At 30.4% G+C, this 21,725-nt stretch overlaps 9 protein-coding genes across 9 annotated transcripts; 5 read left to right on the forward strand and 4 right to left on the reverse strand.

Annotated features, from left to right (window-relative positions):
* Positions 1-570: 570 nt before the first annotated feature.
* TBLA0C06790 (uncharacterized protein) lies at positions 571-2,673 on the forward strand (the record flags this gene model as incomplete). Its single annotated transcript, XM_004179942.1, has 1 exon — positions 571-2,673. One exon carries the CDS (start codon positions 571-573, stop codon positions 2,671-2,673), a length of 2,103 nt encoding a protein of 700 aa, XP_004179990.1.
* A 1,279-nt stretch (positions 2,674-3,952) lies between these two features.
* Positions 3,953-4,972, forward strand: TBLA0C06800 (uncharacterized protein; the record flags this gene model as incomplete). The annotated part of the gene is made up of 1 exon (XM_004179943.1): positions 3,953-4,972. The coding sequence occupies one exon, from the start codon at positions 3,953-3,955 to the stop codon at positions 4,970-4,972; it is 1,020 nt and encodes a 339-aa protein (XP_004179991.1).
* Positions 4,973-5,113: 141 nt separating this feature from the next.
* TBLA0C06810 (uncharacterized protein) lies at positions 5,114-6,079 on the reverse strand (the record flags this gene model as incomplete). Its single annotated transcript, XM_004179944.1, has 1 exon — positions 5,114-6,079. The coding sequence occupies one exon, from the start codon at positions 6,077-6,079 to the stop codon at positions 5,114-5,116; it is 966 nt and encodes a 321-aa protein (XP_004179992.1).
* Positions 6,080-7,481: 1,402 nt separating this feature from the next.
* On the forward strand, positions 7,482-9,179 carry TDA1 (protein kinase TDA1; the record flags this gene model as incomplete). Its single annotated transcript, XM_004179945.1, has 1 exon — positions 7,482-9,179. One exon carries the CDS (start codon positions 7,482-7,484, stop codon positions 9,177-9,179), a length of 1,698 nt encoding a protein of 565 aa, XP_004179993.1.
* A 626-nt stretch (positions 9,180-9,805) lies between these two features.
* On the reverse strand, positions 9,806-10,531 carry FOL2 (GTP cyclohydrolase I; the record flags this gene model as incomplete). Its single annotated transcript, XM_004179946.1, has 1 exon — positions 9,806-10,531. One exon carries the CDS (start codon positions 10,529-10,531, stop codon positions 9,806-9,808), a length of 726 nt encoding a protein of 241 aa, XP_004179994.1.
* A 1,012-nt stretch (positions 10,532-11,543) lies between these two features.
* On the reverse strand, positions 11,544-12,938 carry HUA1 (Hua1p; the record flags this gene model as incomplete). The annotated part of the gene is made up of 1 exon (XM_004179947.1): positions 11,544-12,938. One exon carries the CDS (start codon positions 12,936-12,938, stop codon positions 11,544-11,546), a length of 1,395 nt encoding a protein of 464 aa, XP_004179995.1.
* Positions 12,939-14,326: 1,388 nt separating this feature from the next.
* On the forward strand, positions 14,327-18,607 carry YTA7 (chromatin segregase YTA7; the record flags this gene model as incomplete). Its single annotated transcript, XM_004179948.1, has 1 exon — positions 14,327-18,607. The coding sequence occupies one exon, from the start codon at positions 14,327-14,329 to the stop codon at positions 18,605-18,607; it is 4,281 nt and encodes a 1,426-aa protein (XP_004179996.1).
* Positions 18,608-18,869: 262 nt separating this feature from the next.
* HER2 (glutamyl-tRNA(Gln) amidotransferase subunit HER2) lies at positions 18,870-20,186 on the reverse strand (the record flags this gene model as incomplete). Its single annotated transcript, XM_004179949.1, has 1 exon — positions 18,870-20,186. The coding sequence occupies one exon, from the start codon at positions 20,184-20,186 to the stop codon at positions 18,870-18,872; it is 1,317 nt and encodes a 438-aa protein (XP_004179997.1).
* A 213-nt stretch (positions 20,187-20,399) lies between these two features.
* Positions 20,400-21,278, forward strand: JNM1 (Jnm1p; the record flags this gene model as incomplete). Its single annotated transcript, XM_004179950.1, has 1 exon — positions 20,400-21,278. One exon carries the CDS (start codon positions 20,400-20,402, stop codon positions 21,276-21,278), a length of 879 nt encoding a protein of 292 aa, XP_004179998.1.
* Positions 21,279-21,725: the final 447 nt, after the last annotated feature.

The following is a 21,725-nucleotide window of genomic DNA, read 5'->3' on the forward strand; positions in this document are numbered from 1 at the left end:
TGTGACATTTTTTCTAGTTTCCTATACGGGAATTCATCTTCCATTTCCTATCCAGGCAGTCCGCGTTTTCTAAAATTTCCCATTGTGGTATCCGTCTGGAATTTTTTTTATTTATTTACTTCATCTGTCTCTGCTTCTGCAGAATATTCTGTGCACCCTCAATACGGCTGAGCATCTGCAACCACTTTTTCCATTTTCGGAATAGTTTCTCAGGGAGTTTCTATGCTTGCTGAGTTGATACTTTACTAGCTTTAGCCTCCGTCTTCAATACTAATTAACATTAATTACATCTCATTGAATTGAAAAAATAAAAAAAATTCTTGCTGAAAAAATAAACAAAAAAAAGATTGGGAAACACAGAGAATACCTGTAGAGTTCTCCAGATCTAAATATAACCTATTTATATTCATGCATATATATCTATATATATATATATGTGTGTGTGATGATGACAGGGTCTAATCAATAGCGTTTATAAGGTTTGCCTTTTCAAAATTTTTTCATATCCTCTAGTTTTTTCTCACAATACATATATAAATATAACAAATAAATAAATTTGTGTATTGAAAAATGACAGATTCTTGGTTCGATGATTGGGATCCAGAAACCCTCTACTTAAAAGATGTTGAAAATGTGGATAAGGCTGCCGATAAATCTCCTTGGCTAGATAGTGCAAAGGGTATCGTTTGTGGTCCTACCTTACGTCTTAAGGAGATTCTTTATTCCAGAGATGGTACTCAAGGTACTTACAAAGGTTCGATGTTAATCATCACGAAAAACCAGCAGGAATCCCCTGTAGTAGAATATTCCATGGGTCTAGCTCCATTTACGAACCGTTCCAAGGAAAATATTTTAAAAGAACAAGAATTAAATGATTCAATGCAATTAGAACAAGGCTTCTTCAAACCAACTATGTTCCATAAAGATACATTATCTCAATTCAACAATGATATGTTTTATTTCCATAGATATAATATCGAACTTCCATTGGCTAAGGATGAATCAATGATTAAATATTCCATTGATAACAAGACTGAAGGTTTCTATAGATTTTTTGTTCCAGGTTTAAATCAAAATTGTAATAGTATTGCTTACTCATGTAATGGGTTTTCTTTGAAAGTTAACACAACAACTTTTAAAGGTTCCCTATGGCTTGATATTTTAAGAAAACATAGTGGATTACACTACCATTGTATGATGGGTGGTGGGGATCAAATCTATTCCGATCAAATTACTTTACGTTGTGCTAAAGTTAAACAATGGTTAGACATCAAAGATCCAATAAAAAGACATAAGATGAAAGTGGATAAGGAGTTCATGACTGAATTAGATGAATTCTATTTAAAAGAATATATCGATTGGTATGGGTATGGTTATTGGAAAGGTGGTACTACTGATTCAAATACTACTCAACGTTGTTTCCCAAAAGCAATGTCTACTATCCCACATATCAATATTTGGGATGATCATGATATTATTGATGGGTTTGGTTCTTACGACGATAAATTCATGGGAACCGAGGTTTTTAGTTCTATTGGTCAAAGTGCCTTCCGTTATTATATGTTATTCCAACATCATGTCTCTTCATTCCCAGAGGATAAAGATCAAGCAGAATATTTAAATTCCAACCATTGGATTTTGGGGAAAAATCCAGGTCCTTATACCAAGGAAAAAAATCATACAGTTTATACGTCATTAGGTCCAAATATGGCCATGTTGGGTTTGGATTGTAGAACTGAACGTAAATTGAAAGAAATCGTTAGCCATGATTCTTATGCTATCGTATTCAAACGTTTATACGAGGAAGCTGAAAAATCAAAAGGTAAATTAAACCATTTGATGGTCATGTTAGGGGTTCCTATTGCTTATCCAAGATTAGTTTGGTTAGAATGGTTATTCACTTCTAAATTATTAGCCCCAATTAAATACCTAAGTAAGAAGGGGATTGTTGCAAGAGGTTTAGTCAACGATTTCAATGGTGATGTAGAATTATTGGACGATTTAAATGATCATTGGTGTGCAAGACATCATAAAGCTGAAAGAAATTATTTATTATCAAAATTGCAAGATTATTCCGCTAAATTCGGGGTTAGAGTCACCATCTTATCAGGTGATGTCCATTTAGCTTCTTTGGGTAGATTTTACTCAAAGGAAAAAGTAGAACCTGAATTGGATCCAAGGTTAGTTTTTAATGTTATCTCTTCTGCTGTTGTTAATACTCCACCTCCAGATGCTATGCCTAAACTATTACAACAAAGAGCCAAGAGAGGTCATAGGTTAGATCATCAAACTTTAGAGGATTCTGTAGCTTTATTTAAAACTGATGTTAACAAGAGTAAAACATTAAGGCCTGCTTCTGGATTTTATAATCGTCGTAATTGGTCAGAAGTGGTTCCAATTGAAAACGCTTTGAATTCAACAGGTTGGTTAAATAAACAGAACGAAACAGATAAGAAACAATGGGAAATCGGTAGTGAAATTATTCCAGGTGATAATGAGAGAGGCCAATCATATAAGATTGAAAATGATGGTGTTGCAGTTACTATCCACGTCGAAAAGGATTATAATGATTTACGTTCTAATTCTAGAGCATATTCTTTCCCTATTCCTGGTTTGCATGTTCATGAAAAAACACTCGATCATAAGGGATTGAAACATAGAGGTGAGTTTTAATTCTCTTAGTTTATTACCGTATTTATTCAACTTCTTGTAACTCTGTACCTGTACACTATATATAGCTCACATATAGCTCTAATTTAATTAATTTAATCTATTATTAAAAAAACAGCAATTTTTTACACTAAGTAGAATGTATAAGAATACAAAATATATATACATATATACATATAACTATGAATTTTTAAATGAAAAAATATTGAAAATTTAGGATACTTTCATTATTTATAACTATTTGCTACCTTTGACTTTGGCAATAGTAGTGTTTATAATAAAACTACGAATATCAATTGAGGATAGTCCTAATGTGCAATGCTAATAATAGATATTTGTCAACAAGCAATTGTAAGTATTTGATTTAACTATTACAAGTACTAATTTATTTTAGTAATGTTTATCTTAAATACCACATTTCCATCTTTATTTTTGTATACTTTTCTATTGGTGGTAAGAAGTCTATATTTCAAGATAATTTATAATACATCTGCTAATACTAAATAATTATTGTTGCTGAGAATCCTTTCTATAATTTTGAATTCTAATCCATCCACTAGTAGCAATTTAGTACTATCCAAGTTTGAGATTATAATATTTGTAGTAGGTCCTGTCATAATATAAAGAGTAACTATTTTGTTATATTTAATAATTGTCTTACTCCTTTGAGTCAAAATAAAAAGTAAGTAAAAAAAACAACAGAAAAATATATAATTAAAATATTTCAGGATACCTTCTAATTTATGTCTTTTTCTTTGAATATTCAGAATGAAACCATGCAAATAATCACCAAGTATTAGCCAAAACTACAAACTTCGTCTGCTAATATTTTTTATTGGATCTAACTCAATGCTTTTTTTGCTATTTCAATACATATTAAGCTAGTATAATTACGTTTAATAGTTCTTTTTAATAGCATATATAAACGTTACTATACAGTATATTTTTTTTAAACTAAACTATTCTTCTAATTAATGATATTTGACTTGTTCACACTTCATTAGTAATAATAATAAATGGAAAACTGCGTTTCATACGAAATACAATTAAACTTCAAATATTTTTTTTAAAAAATAAAACACAATAAATACCCTTGTTAAGCAATGCAATTTTGTTGTTTTTTTATAGAAAATATTGTTACCGCCGAACTCCGTATTTGTGGTGTTAATGCAGAAATGTATTTATCTGTTAGGAAAAAAAAGTTATTATTTAATAAAACACTTAATTTTTTAAAAAGAATTTTTTTAGTATAACCCCATAGAAAAAAATATAAATAAAAAATATGATTTTTGATAATAATATTGAAACTTATGACAATGGTATATCTACTGGATTCGATGCCAAACTATGCAATAGTAATGGTAATGTCAATAAAGATATTACTACGCTTGAAGACTTTAATATAACAGATTATAAAACGTGCGATGAAATGAGTGAAATAAATAATGAGGAAAATACTCAAAACATGATATTTGAAAAGACTAACAAAGTTATCTTTAATAGCATTGATCGTTCTAAATTAAGAAAAATACAGAGACATTATGTAAGCAAATCGTTTTTAGAAACTCAAAATGATTTTAGACTTGCTTTAAGGGAAGTTTCCAATGGAAATCATTTAATCTCTGTTTGTTTTATTCTATTTATTCAACTCGTGGTTTGTAAGGAGATAATCCCTGTAAAAAACAATGAAATTAACAATATATTACGAAGCCATAGCTTATTTGCATTCTGTTTAATAAGCTTTGTATCCTTATTAGTTAGTAATTTTAAATATTTCCAATTAAGATATAAATTAAGAGGAGAAAAATATATTTTACTAAAAGGTCATCCGTTATATTTTTATTTATTTTTCAAAAAGTTAAATGAAGCAAGTTGGAAATTAATAATTACCCTAACACATATTCTATATTATACAACAATAGCCTCAGTTAGGAATTATAAAGTTACATGGTTTGAAATTTTAGATATATTTGTAGTGAGTCAAGTAACTATCGTTAAGTTATTAAATACTATAAATCCAATTAGCTTTAATTATAGTAAAAATAAACAGATTTTAATGAATGACATCGATAAAATAAAGTTTGAAAAACTTTGTAAAAACATTGAAACTTCTTCATATGTTAATAAAAGAAATAGAAAGAGAATAATTGAATCCGAAGTTTTAATTATTGCTTTAAGATACTTTAATTTATTAAATCATTTACCGATTCAAATTTCAAAATTAGCTGTTATATCATATTCTTTATATGCTAGTTATCAGATTATAAATAGTTTTTTTGAATATTTTAGTCTAGTCTCTTAGGTAGACGAATTTTAATAAAAAACCATTAAATTCAAAAGCTTGTAAAAGAAAAAGGACAATAAACAGGCATTATAATAGATATATACTTCTATAACTTTAATCTACCGAACTATAATATAAATTAGGCTTTTTTTTCTTTTTTTAGTTCATATTAAATACATTTGGGTCTTGAATTTGGGCCATGGTAAAAAATTCCAAGTTTCCATATCTATTGGTGGAAAAAGATAAAATATTATTTAAATTAGCCATTTTTAGAATATTTATATTATTCTCTAAAACATTTTTTGAATCAAATTGTGGTATTTTTATTACATTATTTTGTATATTTAATTTTCTTTGTTGCTTCCAATAAGAACTCTGTTGTTTACTATATTTTCTAAAACATCTTTTTTTAGCTTCTTTTATTTGATGAGGATTGTTAGAGTTTGAGTTTGAAATAAAATGATATAATCTAAAGTCTAAATTTTTATAATTATTTAAAACTTGTTCAATACAATTAAGCTTCTTATCTACTTCTTGACAGCTATTTTTGGTTGAAATCGAATTAGCAATGAAATTAGATTTAACGGATTCCGAGTCTCGATATTGTTTTGTCTTTTGTCTTTTAAGGTAAACGTAAAATGAAGTATTTTTTTTCTTCTTGGAAGGAAAGACTTTGTCAACGTCTTTCCTATGAAAAAAATCTAGTATCTCTTCTTCAGATGACGTGTAGAATTGTTCATTAAAATTTACTGCCTTTTCTTCAAATTGAAATTTATTATTAAAAGTCTCTGTTGATTTATTTTCAATATCACTCAATTCAAAAGAAAAAGAAACAACCTCATCGTTAGAGGAATATTCCTTCTCAGTATAATTAAAATTTTGAGTTTCTAACCACTCATTTGTGAAACTCTTAATATCATCGATAGCAAGTTTTAATTCCGAAGGTTCCAAATCATCTGTAAATAAGTTTACTTGAATTAACCCTAATTCAATTAATTCTTGTCGTAATTCATCTTTTTCACTATGTGCTGAGCTACATTCTAGAAAAAAGGGCAAAGACAAACAAGAAATATTTTGACTGTAGGCTGTATTATTTACAACATCCGATGATTCACTCTTGAGCATATTTAATGAAAGTTAGTTATTTTCCTTAAGGCTATTAAAGTTCATTGCTTTTGATTAGTTTTAACATGATAAGAAGAAAAAAAAATCGTATAAAATTTGTAAGATAGAAATTTTAGCTCATATTTATTCTATCTCTTATAGTCTCTCTATATATTTAAATCGAAAATAACTCACATAATTTTTATTCTACCTTATTCTAAATATTTGAAACAATTATCAAGCTTTTAGCCTTACGCATAAATAGCATGTGACAACTAGTCAATTGATACATTTTAAAGCGCTAACAAGTCATCACAATGCCAAATAAAATATAACTGACATGCTAAAAGCAAAGAAAAAAAAATGCAAACAAATATGTGTCGCGAATAATATATAAAAGAAATTTTGAAAACAAATCACTTACAAAAGCAAAAGTTGGTATCTAGGGTAATGTTTCTAAAGACTAGACAATCTTCTATTATAAGCTGGACAAATTAATCATCAGCCTCAAAACCAAAGGAGAATAGAAAAAGGAAAACATTCTTGTAAGTTAAAAGCTCGTGGAAAAAAAGACCCCACGTTAAAAAGAAACGTCATAATGGAAGAAAAAAGGAAAGACATAAACGTAATAGCCTCTATCTTTCGGAAGAATCTCCTGGCGGGGAAATCCGCAAGTAGCAATTGCCGAGAGAAAAAAACGGAGGCGGTACGGAAGTTAAGACAAAAATGGAAACCAAAACGTTAATGAAATAGCTAGGAGTGCAGTACTTTCTCTGCTGAGAATGTCCCAAATTGGGTTAAAGAGTGGGTTGTTCCGGCCGTTGACCATAGCCGGAACAACTGTGGGGAATGTTTACTAGACAAATTGCTTCGGAAAAACTCTGAAACAAGTAAAGTGTGATTAGCAAAATAAGAAAAAAACGGAGAATAGCCCCCACTATTTCGACTGCTTTGGGTTGGATTGTAAAGATTTCCCATTAACTGGTAAATGTGCCTACGGGAATTTACTAAAGGCACTAGACAATATCCATTTTCATCTTGTGTTATCTGGAGTAAAACTGTAAAATTGTAAATACTGTTTGAAATTCCATTATTTCTTCTTCTTCTTCTTCTTCTTCTTCTTCTTCTTATTATTATTATTATTATTATTATAAAGTAAAAAAAAAACATTAAGTATATAAACAAAACGGGCTAAGGCAAAATTTTAATGTAATTAGTATTTTTTTATTAAATACATTATGCTTAAGTAGACAAAAATTTCTATAGGCTAGAAATATCCATTATACCTAATAATATTTTTGAAAGACTTATAGCTAGCATCCACTGCTCAACAACGTTCGCTGCTTGATAATTTTTTGTCTTTTTTTCTATACCCAAATAAGTCAGATAAAAAAATTCCATCTTATCCACGCTTGCATAACTAATGGCTACTGTATTATCCAATTCTCCAATATTCTCCAACTCATCCAGCAATTCCACGGCAACTTCTTTGGATTGTAAGTATATTGTTAAAAGCAGTAACGATGAATTAGGCGATGGGAATTTTTCCATTGTAAAAAAATGCCAAAATACACTAACTGGTGGTTATTTTGCCATGAAGAAAGTTCATAAAAATTTATTAAAAGGAAAAATGCAATTAATTCAGAGAGAAATTAATTTATTACAATTTTTATCTCAGAAGATAAGACAAATTGAAAATGAATCTTCTGAAGATTCTATAAATAATTTATTTGATGGTCACCATCATGTTTTACAATTATTTGATTATTTCGAAACGAAAAATAGTATTATATTAATCACCCAATTATGTGAAAAAGGCGATCTTTATGAAAAAATTGTTTCAAATTCTTGTTTAGATTTGAACAGACAAGTAGTTCCATATACTGCTTGTTTGATAAGTGCATTGGGCTTTTTACATGATAATGATATCGTTCATAGAGATATTAAAGCTGAAAATGTTTTATTTAGACGTAACATGATTAATTCTTCAACAAAAAACTCAGAAACAACCGTTTTGGATTATGATACTTCCTCTCATGATTTAATATTGGCTGATTTTGGATTAGCTACCCATATTCATCAGAATGATCCAAATTCTAAAGCCTTGAAAGAATATGTTGGGACCATGTCTTATATTGCTCCAGAAATTGTTTGTTGTAGAAATGTTTCAATGATGGATTCAAAACAATTGAAAAATTTAAAACCTTACGATGAAAAAATCGATATTTGGGCTTTAGCTGTTTTAGTTTATTTCATGGCTTTGGGTTATACTCCATTTGATTGTGATAATGATGAAGAAACATTGGATTGTATTTCCAAAAATGATTATTATATCGATGAAGATTTAAAAGATGATCCAAAATTTAAACAATTTTGGGATTTCTTGAAAATTTGTTTTCAAATTGATTCGAAAAAAAGACCTTCTATGAAAAAACTACAATCTCATCCTTTTGTAAACAAATTTTTCCCCAACTCATTATCTCAATTAAATACGATTTCAGAGTATATTGAATCCCCAATACCTTCAGATTTAACTCCGCCAACTCCTTTTTTAAAGAGAAGCAGTTCTACTTATTCTTTAAAATCTCCTTCCAAAACGCCTTCTGGTTTTCATTTATTTGATTCTTCCAGCAAGACTTCAAAAAGCACCTATAATTATTCCTCATCTCCTTTAACCGAAATTTCTTCATCAAGTAGTTCCTTACTAAATAAACCATCAATGTCTCCGAGTATCTTGACTGAACCAGCTATTGTTATCACTACTACTATGCAAACAAGTCGCTTACAACCTAATCTTAGAAGAACTAGTTCATTAACCAATGTTAATAATTCAAAGTCAAAAGTATTACATTCTTCTAATTCAACTATAAATAAAGTGAAGAAAAACTCTACTTTTATTTTAGAACCAGTTCCACCAAAAACTTCTCTAATGAATGGTTGTTTAAGTACAACTCCAAAAGTTTTATCAAGAAAAAACTCTGCAGCAAGCTTGGTTTTATCAATTGAAAATGATTCTATTGTAGCTCAACCAATAAATAATTCAATTTTGAGTGAAAATAGATCGCATCCAAAACCAATATTCACAATAGATGATTATGTAGACAATGAAAACAATCTATAGTAATTAAGCAGGCTTAATTATTTCCTAATACACAACAAATTGTGTTGCAATCTCATATTCATCTTTAGTTTTACAATTATATACCACGCTGCGCGTTCACTTCATTTGATTTCCTTGTACTTTTTTTTATTTTTCATTTCCATATTAATGATAAACCATAATTTACTATTCTATACGTTAGTTACGAACAAATATACTATATATAACTAGACTTTTATTTTTCATTTTTTTATGTAATATAATACCTTTTTATGTAGTAATGCTTAATGAATATAAATATTCAATCTTAATAAAATATACTAAATACATTTTGCCTTTTAAAAATATAGCAATTATCTTGGCTAGGGTTACTGTAGCTGCCCAGTACCAAAGTTCAGAGTCAAGATTTTCTAATAGAAAATTATAGTCGTAAATAATAAAAAAAAAAAAAAAAAAAAAAAAAAAAACAGAGAGCAAAATATGCTTTCAGGTGAATATTTTTATCTATAATAATATGCCAAAATATAGAATAGAATAAGATTCCTATATAGATTCAATATGATGAAAAAAAAACCCTGTGTATCAATTTATAGCAGGCTGGTTTATATAACTTAATTTTCACAGCAATTGTAAGTTTCACTACGTTTCTATTTTCTATTTAATAAACTTAAGAATTCTTCTCTTGTCTTATGTTGTCTGAAACCACCTAACATGCATGAAGTGACAGTAGAAGATCCAGTCTTCTGTATACCTCTGGATACCATACACATATGAGAGGCTTCAATAACAACAGCCACGCCCAATGGTTTTAATATATCACTTAAAGCCATTGCAATTTGTTTAGTTAATCTTTCTTGAACTTGTAATCTTCTAGCATACATTTCAGCTAAACGTGCTAATTTGCTTAAACCAAGTACTTTTTTATTGGGTATATAACCAATGTGAACTTTACCAAAAAATGGTACAAGATGATGCTCACATAAAGAATATATTTCTATATCTCTTACAATGACCATTTCATCATGATCTTCTTCAAAGACAGCATTATGTATAACGTCATCTAGTATATTGGTTTGATAACCTTTAGTAAAATATAACATTGCCTTGGCATATCTTTCTGGAGTATCCAACAAACCTTCTCTTTCAACATCTTCACCAACTTCCGTTAATATGACTTTTACAGCATCTGAAATTCTTTTAATACGTGCTTGTTCTTCTACTGTTGATTCTTTAGATCTTGTACGAGATCCAATTGAGGGCCAAGATAAGCCATCTTCTTCAACAGGTGCAATCAAAGTATATGGAGAAGCAGCCTTAGTACGTAATGGGGTATCTTCTCTTTGGATATTATAAACAGGGTCTTTATTGGACATATTTTCTTCGTTCTACCTTAAATTATGATCTATTTGCCTTTTCTTTAAAAAAATATATGCCTATTTGGTATTTATGATCATATATACGACAATGATGTTTGTATTTATCAGAGGTGATACTTCTAGTATAATTATATACAGGTTTGTTGGATCGAATACATCAAAGTACACAAACCAATAAAATCCAATTAATTGAAGGAAAAGATAATTTGATGACACATTCTTTTCTCTATTTTACAATTGTAAAATATTTCCATCATTTATCATAATTCTAGTATTAGATTCGATGATCTTGATTTCCACACTTTGCCGATACCCAATAGAGTCACGATTTCACGTGCGAACGGGTCAGATTTTGAAAAGCTTAGGGTAATGAAAAAGAGAATCATCATAGATGTCTAAAATATTACTTATAATAATATTTTCTTATTGCATATAGATAGGCTTTATACAAAGGTTCCTGTTGAAAATTTATCCCTTATAAACATTTTGTGGCCTACAGTACATCTTTATAATCTTAGGCAGTCTTCGTCTAGTATACTTCTGTGAACTTATATTTGGTTATATTATGGTTAATGTGTTATAAATATTAATATCAACTTTTTTATTAAATAGATATATATTTAAAACTAGGAGCCAATTTTAAAAAATTTCTGAAAGAATATTTTTACATTGTGTTTGCCAGAGAATGTAATATTTTCTTCCCAGAGAAATATATAGCAAATATTATTGAAATATCAATTAGGATTTTTTCGTTTTTGGAAATAATAAGTTATTGAAATCTAGAGCATGTAGCAATAATTGAAAAATTGGATAAGACTAAAATTAAAAAATCTTAAACAAATTAGAAATAAGTTCGTAAAGTTTTTAATGCAATTAATCCTTAAAAATTTATCTCACTTATTGAGTCATATATATGTTTAAATTGGTATCTACGCAAATATATATGTAAATATAAGGCATTCTAAAAAATAATGGTTCTGACCATATATATCTACCTCTGTGTGTGTATCTAGTAGCCGTAATAAGTATGAGGGTCTAATTGAACGTTGGAACCTCTAGGCACAATTCTTCCAAACCCACCACAACGAGGACATATGTTATCATCTAAGAAAAATTGTTGTCTTCCAGAACCACCACATTCGGTACATAATGGTCCACCTAATCTCACATCACCTGGTTTTAAGTACAAAGGTTGATTATTATTGACATTTACATTTTGAAACCTAACTTTTTGGCGTACAGGAGAATAATTAGCTGGAACTGTTGTTGGATTTGTGATATAATCATTATGACTTCTATAGTTATGAATGCCTGGTGGAGGATAATCACTCTCTCTCTCGATATCATTATATTCCAATCCTAGGTCAGAATCGTCATCACTACCATATGTATGGTAGCAATGATGATGTTTGCAATATCTTGGTGGTGAGGCATATACTGAGTTGTATATTGAATGCGAATGATGTTGTTGAGACTTTTCAGAGTGTGCTGGATGCTGGCGTGATTGAGCTAATTTTGGTGGATGAGCAGCATGTTTACCGCTGTTTATAGCAGTATTTTCCTTTGTCAAGGTGGAGCTGTGACTGTAATTCCCAGGTGATGAATGATTATGTTCAGAATTCTTTAAAATAGAACGAGGAGGGATCTTGCCATTGAGACTTTTTTCGGTATTAGGTATCGGTGGTAAACTTCTTTCAGAAAAATTATTTGAAGTTGGCAATGAGGGACTCAATGGTTCTTGAAAAGTACTATGTACTGGTACAGTAATAGGTTGTGCAGTAGTAATGTTGGCATTCTTTTCAAGCGAGGTTAGTAAATTAGGATCACTAAATGAAGTTGCATGACTAGCAGCATTACGTTCGGGTAATGGCGGAACATGAGATGGCAAAGCTGAGGCAAGAGCTTTTTCTCTAAGTTTCTGTTCTCTCTCCTGTTTAAATTTAACATCTTCAGCGTGCCTTCTTTCATCCTCAGCACGTCTTCTTGCGTCCTCTTCTCTCCTTCTAGTGTCTTCCTCTTCTCTACGTCTTAAATCTTCCTTTCTCCTTCTCATAGCTTTTAATCTCTTAAACTCAGCATGCTGCCTCTCTATAGTCAGCCTCTCCTCGTCATATTTTCTTCTTCTCTCTCTTTCTTCCGCATCTTTTAGATCCTGTATTCTTCTAAATTCTCTATCTTCATCATCATCATCGTAATACCGATCGTCAATTTTTTCACCATCACTATCGTATCTACTAATTGACGATAGCTCTTGAGGAGTATCATTTATTGATGGTGCTGATAAGTAGCGAGATTCTGGTACATTATTTAAATCAATATTTTCAAATTCTTCACTTAATGAAGATGTGATAGATACCGATGTATCTTTAATAGATGATTTTTCGTCCAAGTCTTTTGAGTCCATTTCAACAGTTAAAATAATCTAATTATATAAATAAAAAAAGATCGAAAAATTCCTTGCAAATAAGAAAAAAATTAGCAATATTCTTATCGAGGGATAATTTTTTTCTATTTTTTTTTTTCAATTAACTTAATATTGAATAAATATTTCAAATAAGCCGAGTTTAATTTATACCCCTTTAATAAACGATTTCATCGGAGTTCCACTATTCAGTCCTACAGGCGTTTCTGGACAAAGAAAAGTTTGTATCAATCATACTGATAATGATGACGATCATTTAACAAATGATCTGAGTACAGAATGTTTCCTAGCTGTACTAGTATGCGTGATATATTTCATATTTGTGTTTTTTTCGAAATAAATTGAGCTTATATACACAATCTTGTAATGCAAAGCTGTGATAATGAGACTGTATCAGCTAAATCTTGCTAATGATATTTCAAAGCAATCAATAATATTTTATTTTTACTTTATATGAATATATAATTATTAAACCTAAAATGTATTTGTTTAACATTTTTTTGGAATTTGTGAGCACGTGACTTTGAAATTCACTTTAAACTATTAGTTTTTTCTAAATTTTTTTTTTCGTTATCATTAAATTTCATCCTTTCATTTAAAAATACAGTTAACATTTAGTGGCAAAAAAAGTTATTCCCATATCCTTCATATCTTTTTGTAATGGAAGTACAAGAACGAATTGAGTAACAAGAGAGCCCTATAAAAGTCTAAATACTTTTTATCCCTCATTATGCTTCCTGATACTTTATTTTAATGGATTCTATATTCATGATTTAGCTTTATTTCTGGCTCAATTTACTGCAATTTGTTTGCAGTAAGGAAATGCGAAGAAAAAACTGATAATCATTGTTCGCTTTGGTTTACCAGACAAGGTAAATATCTCGGACCATCACGTGCTAATTGCTGTAAATTCGCGTAATCTTCAAGAGTTAGAAAAAACAAAAAAATACTGCTGAGTGGATCTTTCTAATACAAATTATATACGAGGCTAATTAAACAATAATTAGTATTTACATACTTTAAAGAGGTTTCAGGGTTCTCATATATTTTCCACTGACATATTAAACAAAACTATATCATAGTTATTAATCCAATTGAGTTATTCTTCCATTACGTTTTAGACTGACAAGTAAAGGAAAGAGAGATGCGTCTTAGAAATCGTGGAACTGATGATGATGATGATGATGAATCAAAATTCAATCATACAGAAGATAATGAAACTAGAATTACAGATGAACATGGAATTATTCATACATCTCATAGATCTTTAGAAAAAGATAAATTACGCCGAAATAGAGGGCAATTTGGATTATTTGGATGAGATAGAAAATGATATTGAATCAAATAAAGCCAATGCTAAGCATACAACCATGGCTGCAGAAGCAGATGATAAAGATATGTATGAAGATAATGAGGCCATTGCAAATTCAGAACAAAACATATCTTCTATCAATTCTACTAATAATAATGACGATGCCTACCGAGGGGATGGCGGCAATGATGATGAAGATGATGAAGAGGATGAAATTACTATGTCTAATAAACGATCCAGACTGAGATCAAAAAGACTTTCTAGGTCTGCAAGAATTGGTGATGACGAAGATGAGAGTTTCCATGAAGATGAAAAAGATGAGGATGATATGTATGATGAAGATGATTATACAGATGAAGACGAACAGCTTTTGGCTAATAATCCTGAACGAGAACGGAGAAGGCAAGATAGAAATTTTGTGGTTCAAGACCAAGATTCAGATGACAATTACGATTATTCTACAAGGCGTTCCTCAAGAAGATCCACTAGAATATCAGGTAGAAGATCTACACGAAATAGTAAGAGGAAATCTGCTCAAAGCAATTCAACTTCACCACCTCCTCTTAGGAATTTGAGAAGTAGGACTGTACGGTACGATACTTCTAATAACGCAAATAATGGTTATATTGAATCAGATAATGGGAATGGTGAAGTATTATCCTTACAAGAAGAGTTAAGAGATTTAAGAAGTGATGATCCACCGCAAACTGAAAAAAGATTCTTGAGAGAAAGAACAAAGCACATAGATTATACATTACCTCCTCCATTACCAGATCCATCTTCTACAAATTATAACTCCACCATTTTAAATACCTCATTCAGAAATACAGCTGCTAGAAATTCTCCAAAGAAAAGACCTTTGGGCAATACAGGTCCGTTAAGACGATTATTTCCCACAGGTGGTCCATTTGGTGGTAATGACGTTATAACGGTATTTGGTAAAAATACTAATTTTTATTACCAAAATTCGAATGGTGTATTTAATTCTCTTTTGAAGGAAAATGAGAAATCAACAACAGACTCATTCGATCAAAATATAAATGCTTCTTTACAATCTAACTCGCTTACATCCCAACAACCATCATCTGCCGCTGGTGCTGGTGCTGGTGCCGGTGCAATCACATCTGCCAATATTTCCATCTTTAATCAGCCAACTTTAGCTACCCCAACAAATATCCCAGGTCAAATTACCAATAATAATAATAATAACACTAATAAAAGAATGTTTGATTCTGATTCTTCTGATGATGAAATTCTACCATTTGGCACAAAATCTACAAAAAACTCAAACACATCATCTTTAAACAAAAAAAAGAAAAAGAAACCTGAAATTGCTGATTTGGATCCACTAGGTGTGGATATGAATATCAATTTCGATGATGTTGGTGGACTGGATAACTATATTGATCAACTAAAAGAAATGGTATCTTTGCCTCTATTATATCCCGAATTATATCAAAACTTTAATATCTCTCCGCCCAGGGGTGTTTTATTCCATGGTCCTCCTGGGACTGGTAAAACATTAATGGCTCGTGCTTTAGCAGCAAGCTGTTCATCAGACGATAGAAAAATTACTTTCTTTATGAGAAAAGGTGCTGATATTTTATCAAAATGGGTTGGGGAAGCTGAAAGACAATTACGTTTGCTATTTGAAGAAGCAAAGAAAAATCAGCCATCTATAATTTTTTTTGATGAAATAGATGGTTTAGCGCCTGTAAGATCTTCCAAGCAGGAACAAATCCATGCAAGTATTGTGTCAACATTATTAGCTTTAATGGATGGTATGGATAATAGAGGGCAAGTTATCGTAATAGGTGCCACTAACAGGCCAGATGCAGTTGATCCAGCTTTAAGAAGACCTGGTAGATTTGATAGAGAATTTTATTTCCCGTTACCTGATTTAGAAGCTCGTGAAAAAATCATTGGAATTCATACCAAGAAATGGAATCCACCTTTATCTTCAGAATTTCGAAAAACATTAGCAAGATTAACCAAGGGATTTGGTGGTGCTGATTTAAGAGCCTTGTGTACAGATGCAGTATTAATTTCTATTCAGCGGCAATATCCACAAATTTATAGATCAAATAAAAAATTAAAAATTGATCCAACCTCTGTTAAGATTAATATTAATGACTTTATGATAGCATTGGAAAAATTAATTCCATCATCAGCTAGATCTACAGGTGATATTACACAGCCACTTCCTCAGTCTATTGAACCGTTGTTGGATAAACAATTTGGAGAAATAAAACTTATAATCGATAAAATATTGCCACAAGATTTAATTAAGGCAAAAAATTTAAATTCAAATTCATTAATTCAACAATTTATTGACTATGAAGAATATGTAGACTCTGATGATGATGACTTAATAAATGGAAATAATTTTAAGGATAAAAAAGTACTTGATGAGAATGATAAAGTGTTTATTAAGCATAAACTTTTAAAGAGAATATCCGATTCCAGAATTTTTAAACCAAACTTATTGATTATTGGCCCTCCAGGGAATGGTCAGCAATATATTGGATCAGCAATATTAAATCATTTAGAGCATTTCAATACCCAAACCCTAGATATTGCATCTGTTCTTTCCGATAGTTTAAAAACTATGGAAGCTGTAGTTACTCAATGTTTTGTTGAAGCAAGAAAAAGACAACCATCTGCAATATTTATTCCAAATATCGATATATGGTGTAATAGTGTCTCAATTAATGTTATTATGACACTCGTATCACTTTTTAGGAGTTTACAAAGTAACGAAAAAATTCTTTTGATTGGAATTGCAGAAGGCAATAATTATTATGATGATCATAATAATATTTTGGCCGATACAAATGATAGCGATAATGATAAATTTTCTTCAATTACTAGGAAAATTTCTAAAAAACAAAATATCTTGCAAATGTTTCAAGATCCTGAAGTAGCAAATAAGTTAGCATTACTTGATTTCGGTACTAATATTTCATTTGTCCATCGTCCTGAATTATCACAAAGAAAAAAATTCTTCGAGTCGCTCTCTGATATACTTACAATGAAACCAACTCAATTTAATGAAAGAATTAAACGTAGAAAGCCATTACCAAACTTGCCGTTAGCAAGCGATGATGATATAGATGCTTTAAACGGTACTAGTTCCTCCCTAACAAAAGATGAGAAGATTAGAAGTTATTTAAAAAGCTACCAGCATCAAGATATGAAATTAAAAAATGTTTTAAAAATTAAATTATCTGGTTTAATGGATTTATTTAAAAATAGGTACAAAAGATTTAGAAAACCACCTATTGATGATGCATTATTAATTCATTTGTTTGAACCCGAAATTTACGCTAATACTGATATTCAACCCGAATATGTTAAAGATGGTAATATGATTTTAGAGGTTTCCACTGGAAGAAAATTTTTTAATATGGATTTAGATGTTATTGAAGAAAGATTATGGAATGGATTTTATTCCGAACCGAGACAATTTTTGAAAGATATTGAGATGATTTACTATGATGCCAATGTAATTGGTGAAAGGGAAAGAACAATCAAAGCCTCTGAAATGTTTGCAAATGCTCAAATGGGGATTGAAGATATCTCGATTCCAGAATTCATTAAGGAATGTAAAGCTACAAATAAAAGAGATTTGCTGAGACAAGAAATGTTTTTAAAAGATGAACAAATAAGGCTGGCAAATGAACAAGATACAACTAAAGATCTAGTAGCAGCTGAAGCTAAAGATTTGTCAAGTAGTAATGATTTTCTTCCTGGTAATGAGAGTATTGTGCCTCATGTTGAAGCACCAGCTACTGCAGAACTTGAAGTGGGTGCTGGAAATCAACTTCAAACTCAATTACAAATTGTTGGTGATGAAAACATTAGAGCAACTGCTGGCCTGGACACTACACTACAAACATCTGAGCTGGATCCTGTTGAAACTAAGGAAATGCACATTCCAGCTGACGATAATAATGAAAATGCATTGAGCCAGGAAGCCCCGGTATCAAATAAAGCCACAGCTATCTCAAGTATTTTGAATGAAACATCAAGTCCTAGGGGAAGTTTTACAGATAAGTCCATCCAATCTACTTCAGAGGAAACTCCGATTAGTAATAAGCAGGATACTGATATTCTTAATGAAGAAGAGGTAGTAGAAAAGGTTGAAAAAGACCTGCATGTATATATTTTAGACGAACAAAAAATGAACAAGATTATTGGTGAAATTATTAAACAAACTAAAGGTTTTACTGTATCAGAATTAGAATCCTTATATTCTGAATTAGTAGAAATAGTTTGGAATGATAGATTAAATTGGGACAAAACGGAGACCTTGGAAAAGTTGTTAGAATATATTTAAGGTCGATTGTCTGAATAATAATTATTGTATCAAATGCAATACTTATTACTACAAATTATATAAATTATTAATTAAGTATCATCATTTAAATTTTATAAATATCCTCTTAATGTTCCATTTAGAGCTTATTTTAAATCTTTTTATTCATATTTATACATGTAAAAAAACCGATGCACTATTGAAGCTATTATTGTATATTGAAATTTGCTTTTTGATCGATTTTAGTGAATATTAATTGTTAAAGCTTACCATTATCTAGTGCTCAGTAAACTGAATTTGCGAAGTTCAGGATACCATGATCGTCCCCAAATTGGCCAAGTAAATGAATACCTATGCCTTTATTCGCACTGGGTATATTCAAAGCAGGCAGCCCTGCCAATGATGCGGGAACGGTGAGTATATCAGCAATATATTCTTTAACATTATTATTACCTTTTTTCGTATCTGCAACTTTGGAGGGTAAATCGGAATTAGTAGGAGATATAATATAATCTAGACCATCAGAATTACCCTTAGAATCAGTATACACATTCTGCATTGTAAAAATTGAATCAAATTCATCAATGATCTGAACACGCAGTTTTAATGCCTTCATATAAGTGTCATGAAAACTATCCTGGCATAGGTTATAATTTCCTAATATTAACCGATCCTTCACCTCATCACCAAATAATGACCTCGTAGCTTCTAATGTGCTCTTCCTTGAACCAAAGCGAATACCATCAAACCGTGCTAGATTTGAAACTGCTTCAGATGGTGCTAAAGTATAATAAACTGGTAGACACATATTTAAGATTTCCATGTAGAGTGGATAGATTTCGACTTTTATTTTAGTATTTGATAATAAGTTTGTATTGATCCAATTAATAAAAGCGTCCTTCACAGTGGAAGATAATCCTGAGCAAAGATTTACTGGTATCCCAATCTTAATAGGTTGATTGGGGTCTCTTTTTTTATTAGACTTATTTAATTTTTCACGATATATATCTGCCATAGAGGTTGGATCTTTAGGGTCGTACTTATCAAGGTCCATAAATGCTTGTTTTAAAATGTTAATATCTGTTGCAAAAAGACCAACTGTGTCTAAAGATTGGGCGAAAGCAACTACCCCATGTCTAGATAACCTCCCGTAAGAAGGTTTGAAGCCTAGAGTAGACGTATAGGCAGCAGGAAGACGAACAGAGCCGCCAGTGTCTGTACCAAGAGAAAGCATAGCTTCAGTACTACTAACTGATGCAGCAGATCCAGATGAGGAGCCACCTGGAACACGATCTTCCAATAAGGGATTTATAGTAGGGCCATAAATTGAATGTAGACCAGTTGAACCCATAGCAAATTCATCCATATTGGTTGTACCTACTAATGAATATCTTTTAGCATCTATTAATTGCCTAACTACTGTAGCTTCAAATGGAGACGTATAATTAGACAATATTTTCGATGCACATGTCGTCGGGAGTTGTTTTGTAGCAATATTATCTTTAATAGCCACTGTAATTAATGGTGTTTTAGATATTAGATTATCAGTATTTTTAGCTAAAGAAATAAACGCATTATATGCATTATTATTCAATGGCATTTTTTTGAACACTTTCTACAAGTTAGTGCTTCAATGTTCATCAAAAGACTTTATTTGATATTGACAAGGCCTGTTCCCTTATATTTGTTTTCGATTTCACGCATTCCGAGATTGTTAAGAAATATCTGTTCTTTTTTTTCACCATTTATCATATAACTTTTTATTAAATGAAAACTCCTAGTTAGTAATGTAATATAATTGACTATAATTGTCATGGATCTTAAAGAAGATTTAGGGGGGTTAGATGTTAATTCTCGTGACGTTTGGGAGATCGAACCTTCTAAAGATGAAAAATTTAGTTCAAATTTCGAAGATAAAAGAGATATTGATCATGTCTTACAAGTAAAGACACCAACTGTGTTGGAGACTTCAAAATTAATAGAAGAAGCTTCTATTAACTCTAAAAATGGTGCATTGGGCAAAAAAAAAACATTAAAAGATCACAAACCTTTAAGCGCGAAAGATTTGGAGCGTGTATTAGAATCATTGAATATTAATAATAATCTTGACAAACTAAAGTTGCAAAGCCTTAATCAATTAACTGGATCAGAAGATGTTGTAAAACTACCAAATATTCAACTAGATACTGCTTCTACGATAAGATTATTGAATTTAGAATCGCGTATTACAAGATTAGAGAAAATAGTTGGACATCCAAATACTAATGAAAATGTTCCGAATTATCCATTAGTAAGTCAAATAAATTCTATTTCTAGACAATTATCTATAATTACTCAAAGTGACTCAATTCAAAACTTACAAGATAACCTTAATGACCTTAAATCACTTAATATTAACAATGAAGAAAACGTAAATCCAAAAATAATTCGCTTGTATGAATTTTATATATCAACATTGCCAATTAAGAACTATTTGCCAAAGTTAATCAACCAAATTAATTATTTGTCGACAATTTTAACCGATTATAATAACTCTAAGCATATAGTGGTCGAACTAGATTCTAAAATCAATACCATTAGTGATATGATTAAGAGCTGGTCGTCTACAATAGATAAAATTTCTACAAAATTGGATCTATTAAATGCTAACCTAGTCACACTAATAAAAGAAATAAGCTCGGGAAAAGAATGATGAATTGAGGTCTTTTTTTTCTCAATTGTAATTTTCAAATAATGGTGTGCTTATTCTTAATCTGATATTATCCAATAAGTTCTAGATGTACACAATACTTATACCAGTATGCATAGCCAAAAATGAAATATAGTTACTTTTATTAGCAAATATTTGATTGAATTGTTGAATATGCTTAGATGTGGCTTTTTATTTTTTTAGAAACATTTCAAAGTTTATGGTAAACAAAAACAGAAAAATCCAAAATTTTCAAGGAGCCTACTGAAAGATGTATTACTATATTTAGTAATCAGGCACCATCAGAACTACTTGAATTGAAGGTATCAAAAAGGAATGAACATCAATCTATTGGTGATGTTCTAATATTTTACTCCCTCATGATACCGCTTTTCTTTTTCTATTCCACTACATAGCAAAGGACTATTCAAAATATAGCTATCTTTCACT

This window comes from Henningerozyma blattae, chromosome 3 (genome assembly GCF_000315915.1).
Source record: "Henningerozyma blattae CBS 6284 chromosome 3, complete genome".
Classification (NCBI taxonomy): domain Eukaryota; kingdom Fungi; phylum Ascomycota; class Saccharomycetes; order Saccharomycetales; family Saccharomycetaceae; genus Henningerozyma; species Henningerozyma blattae.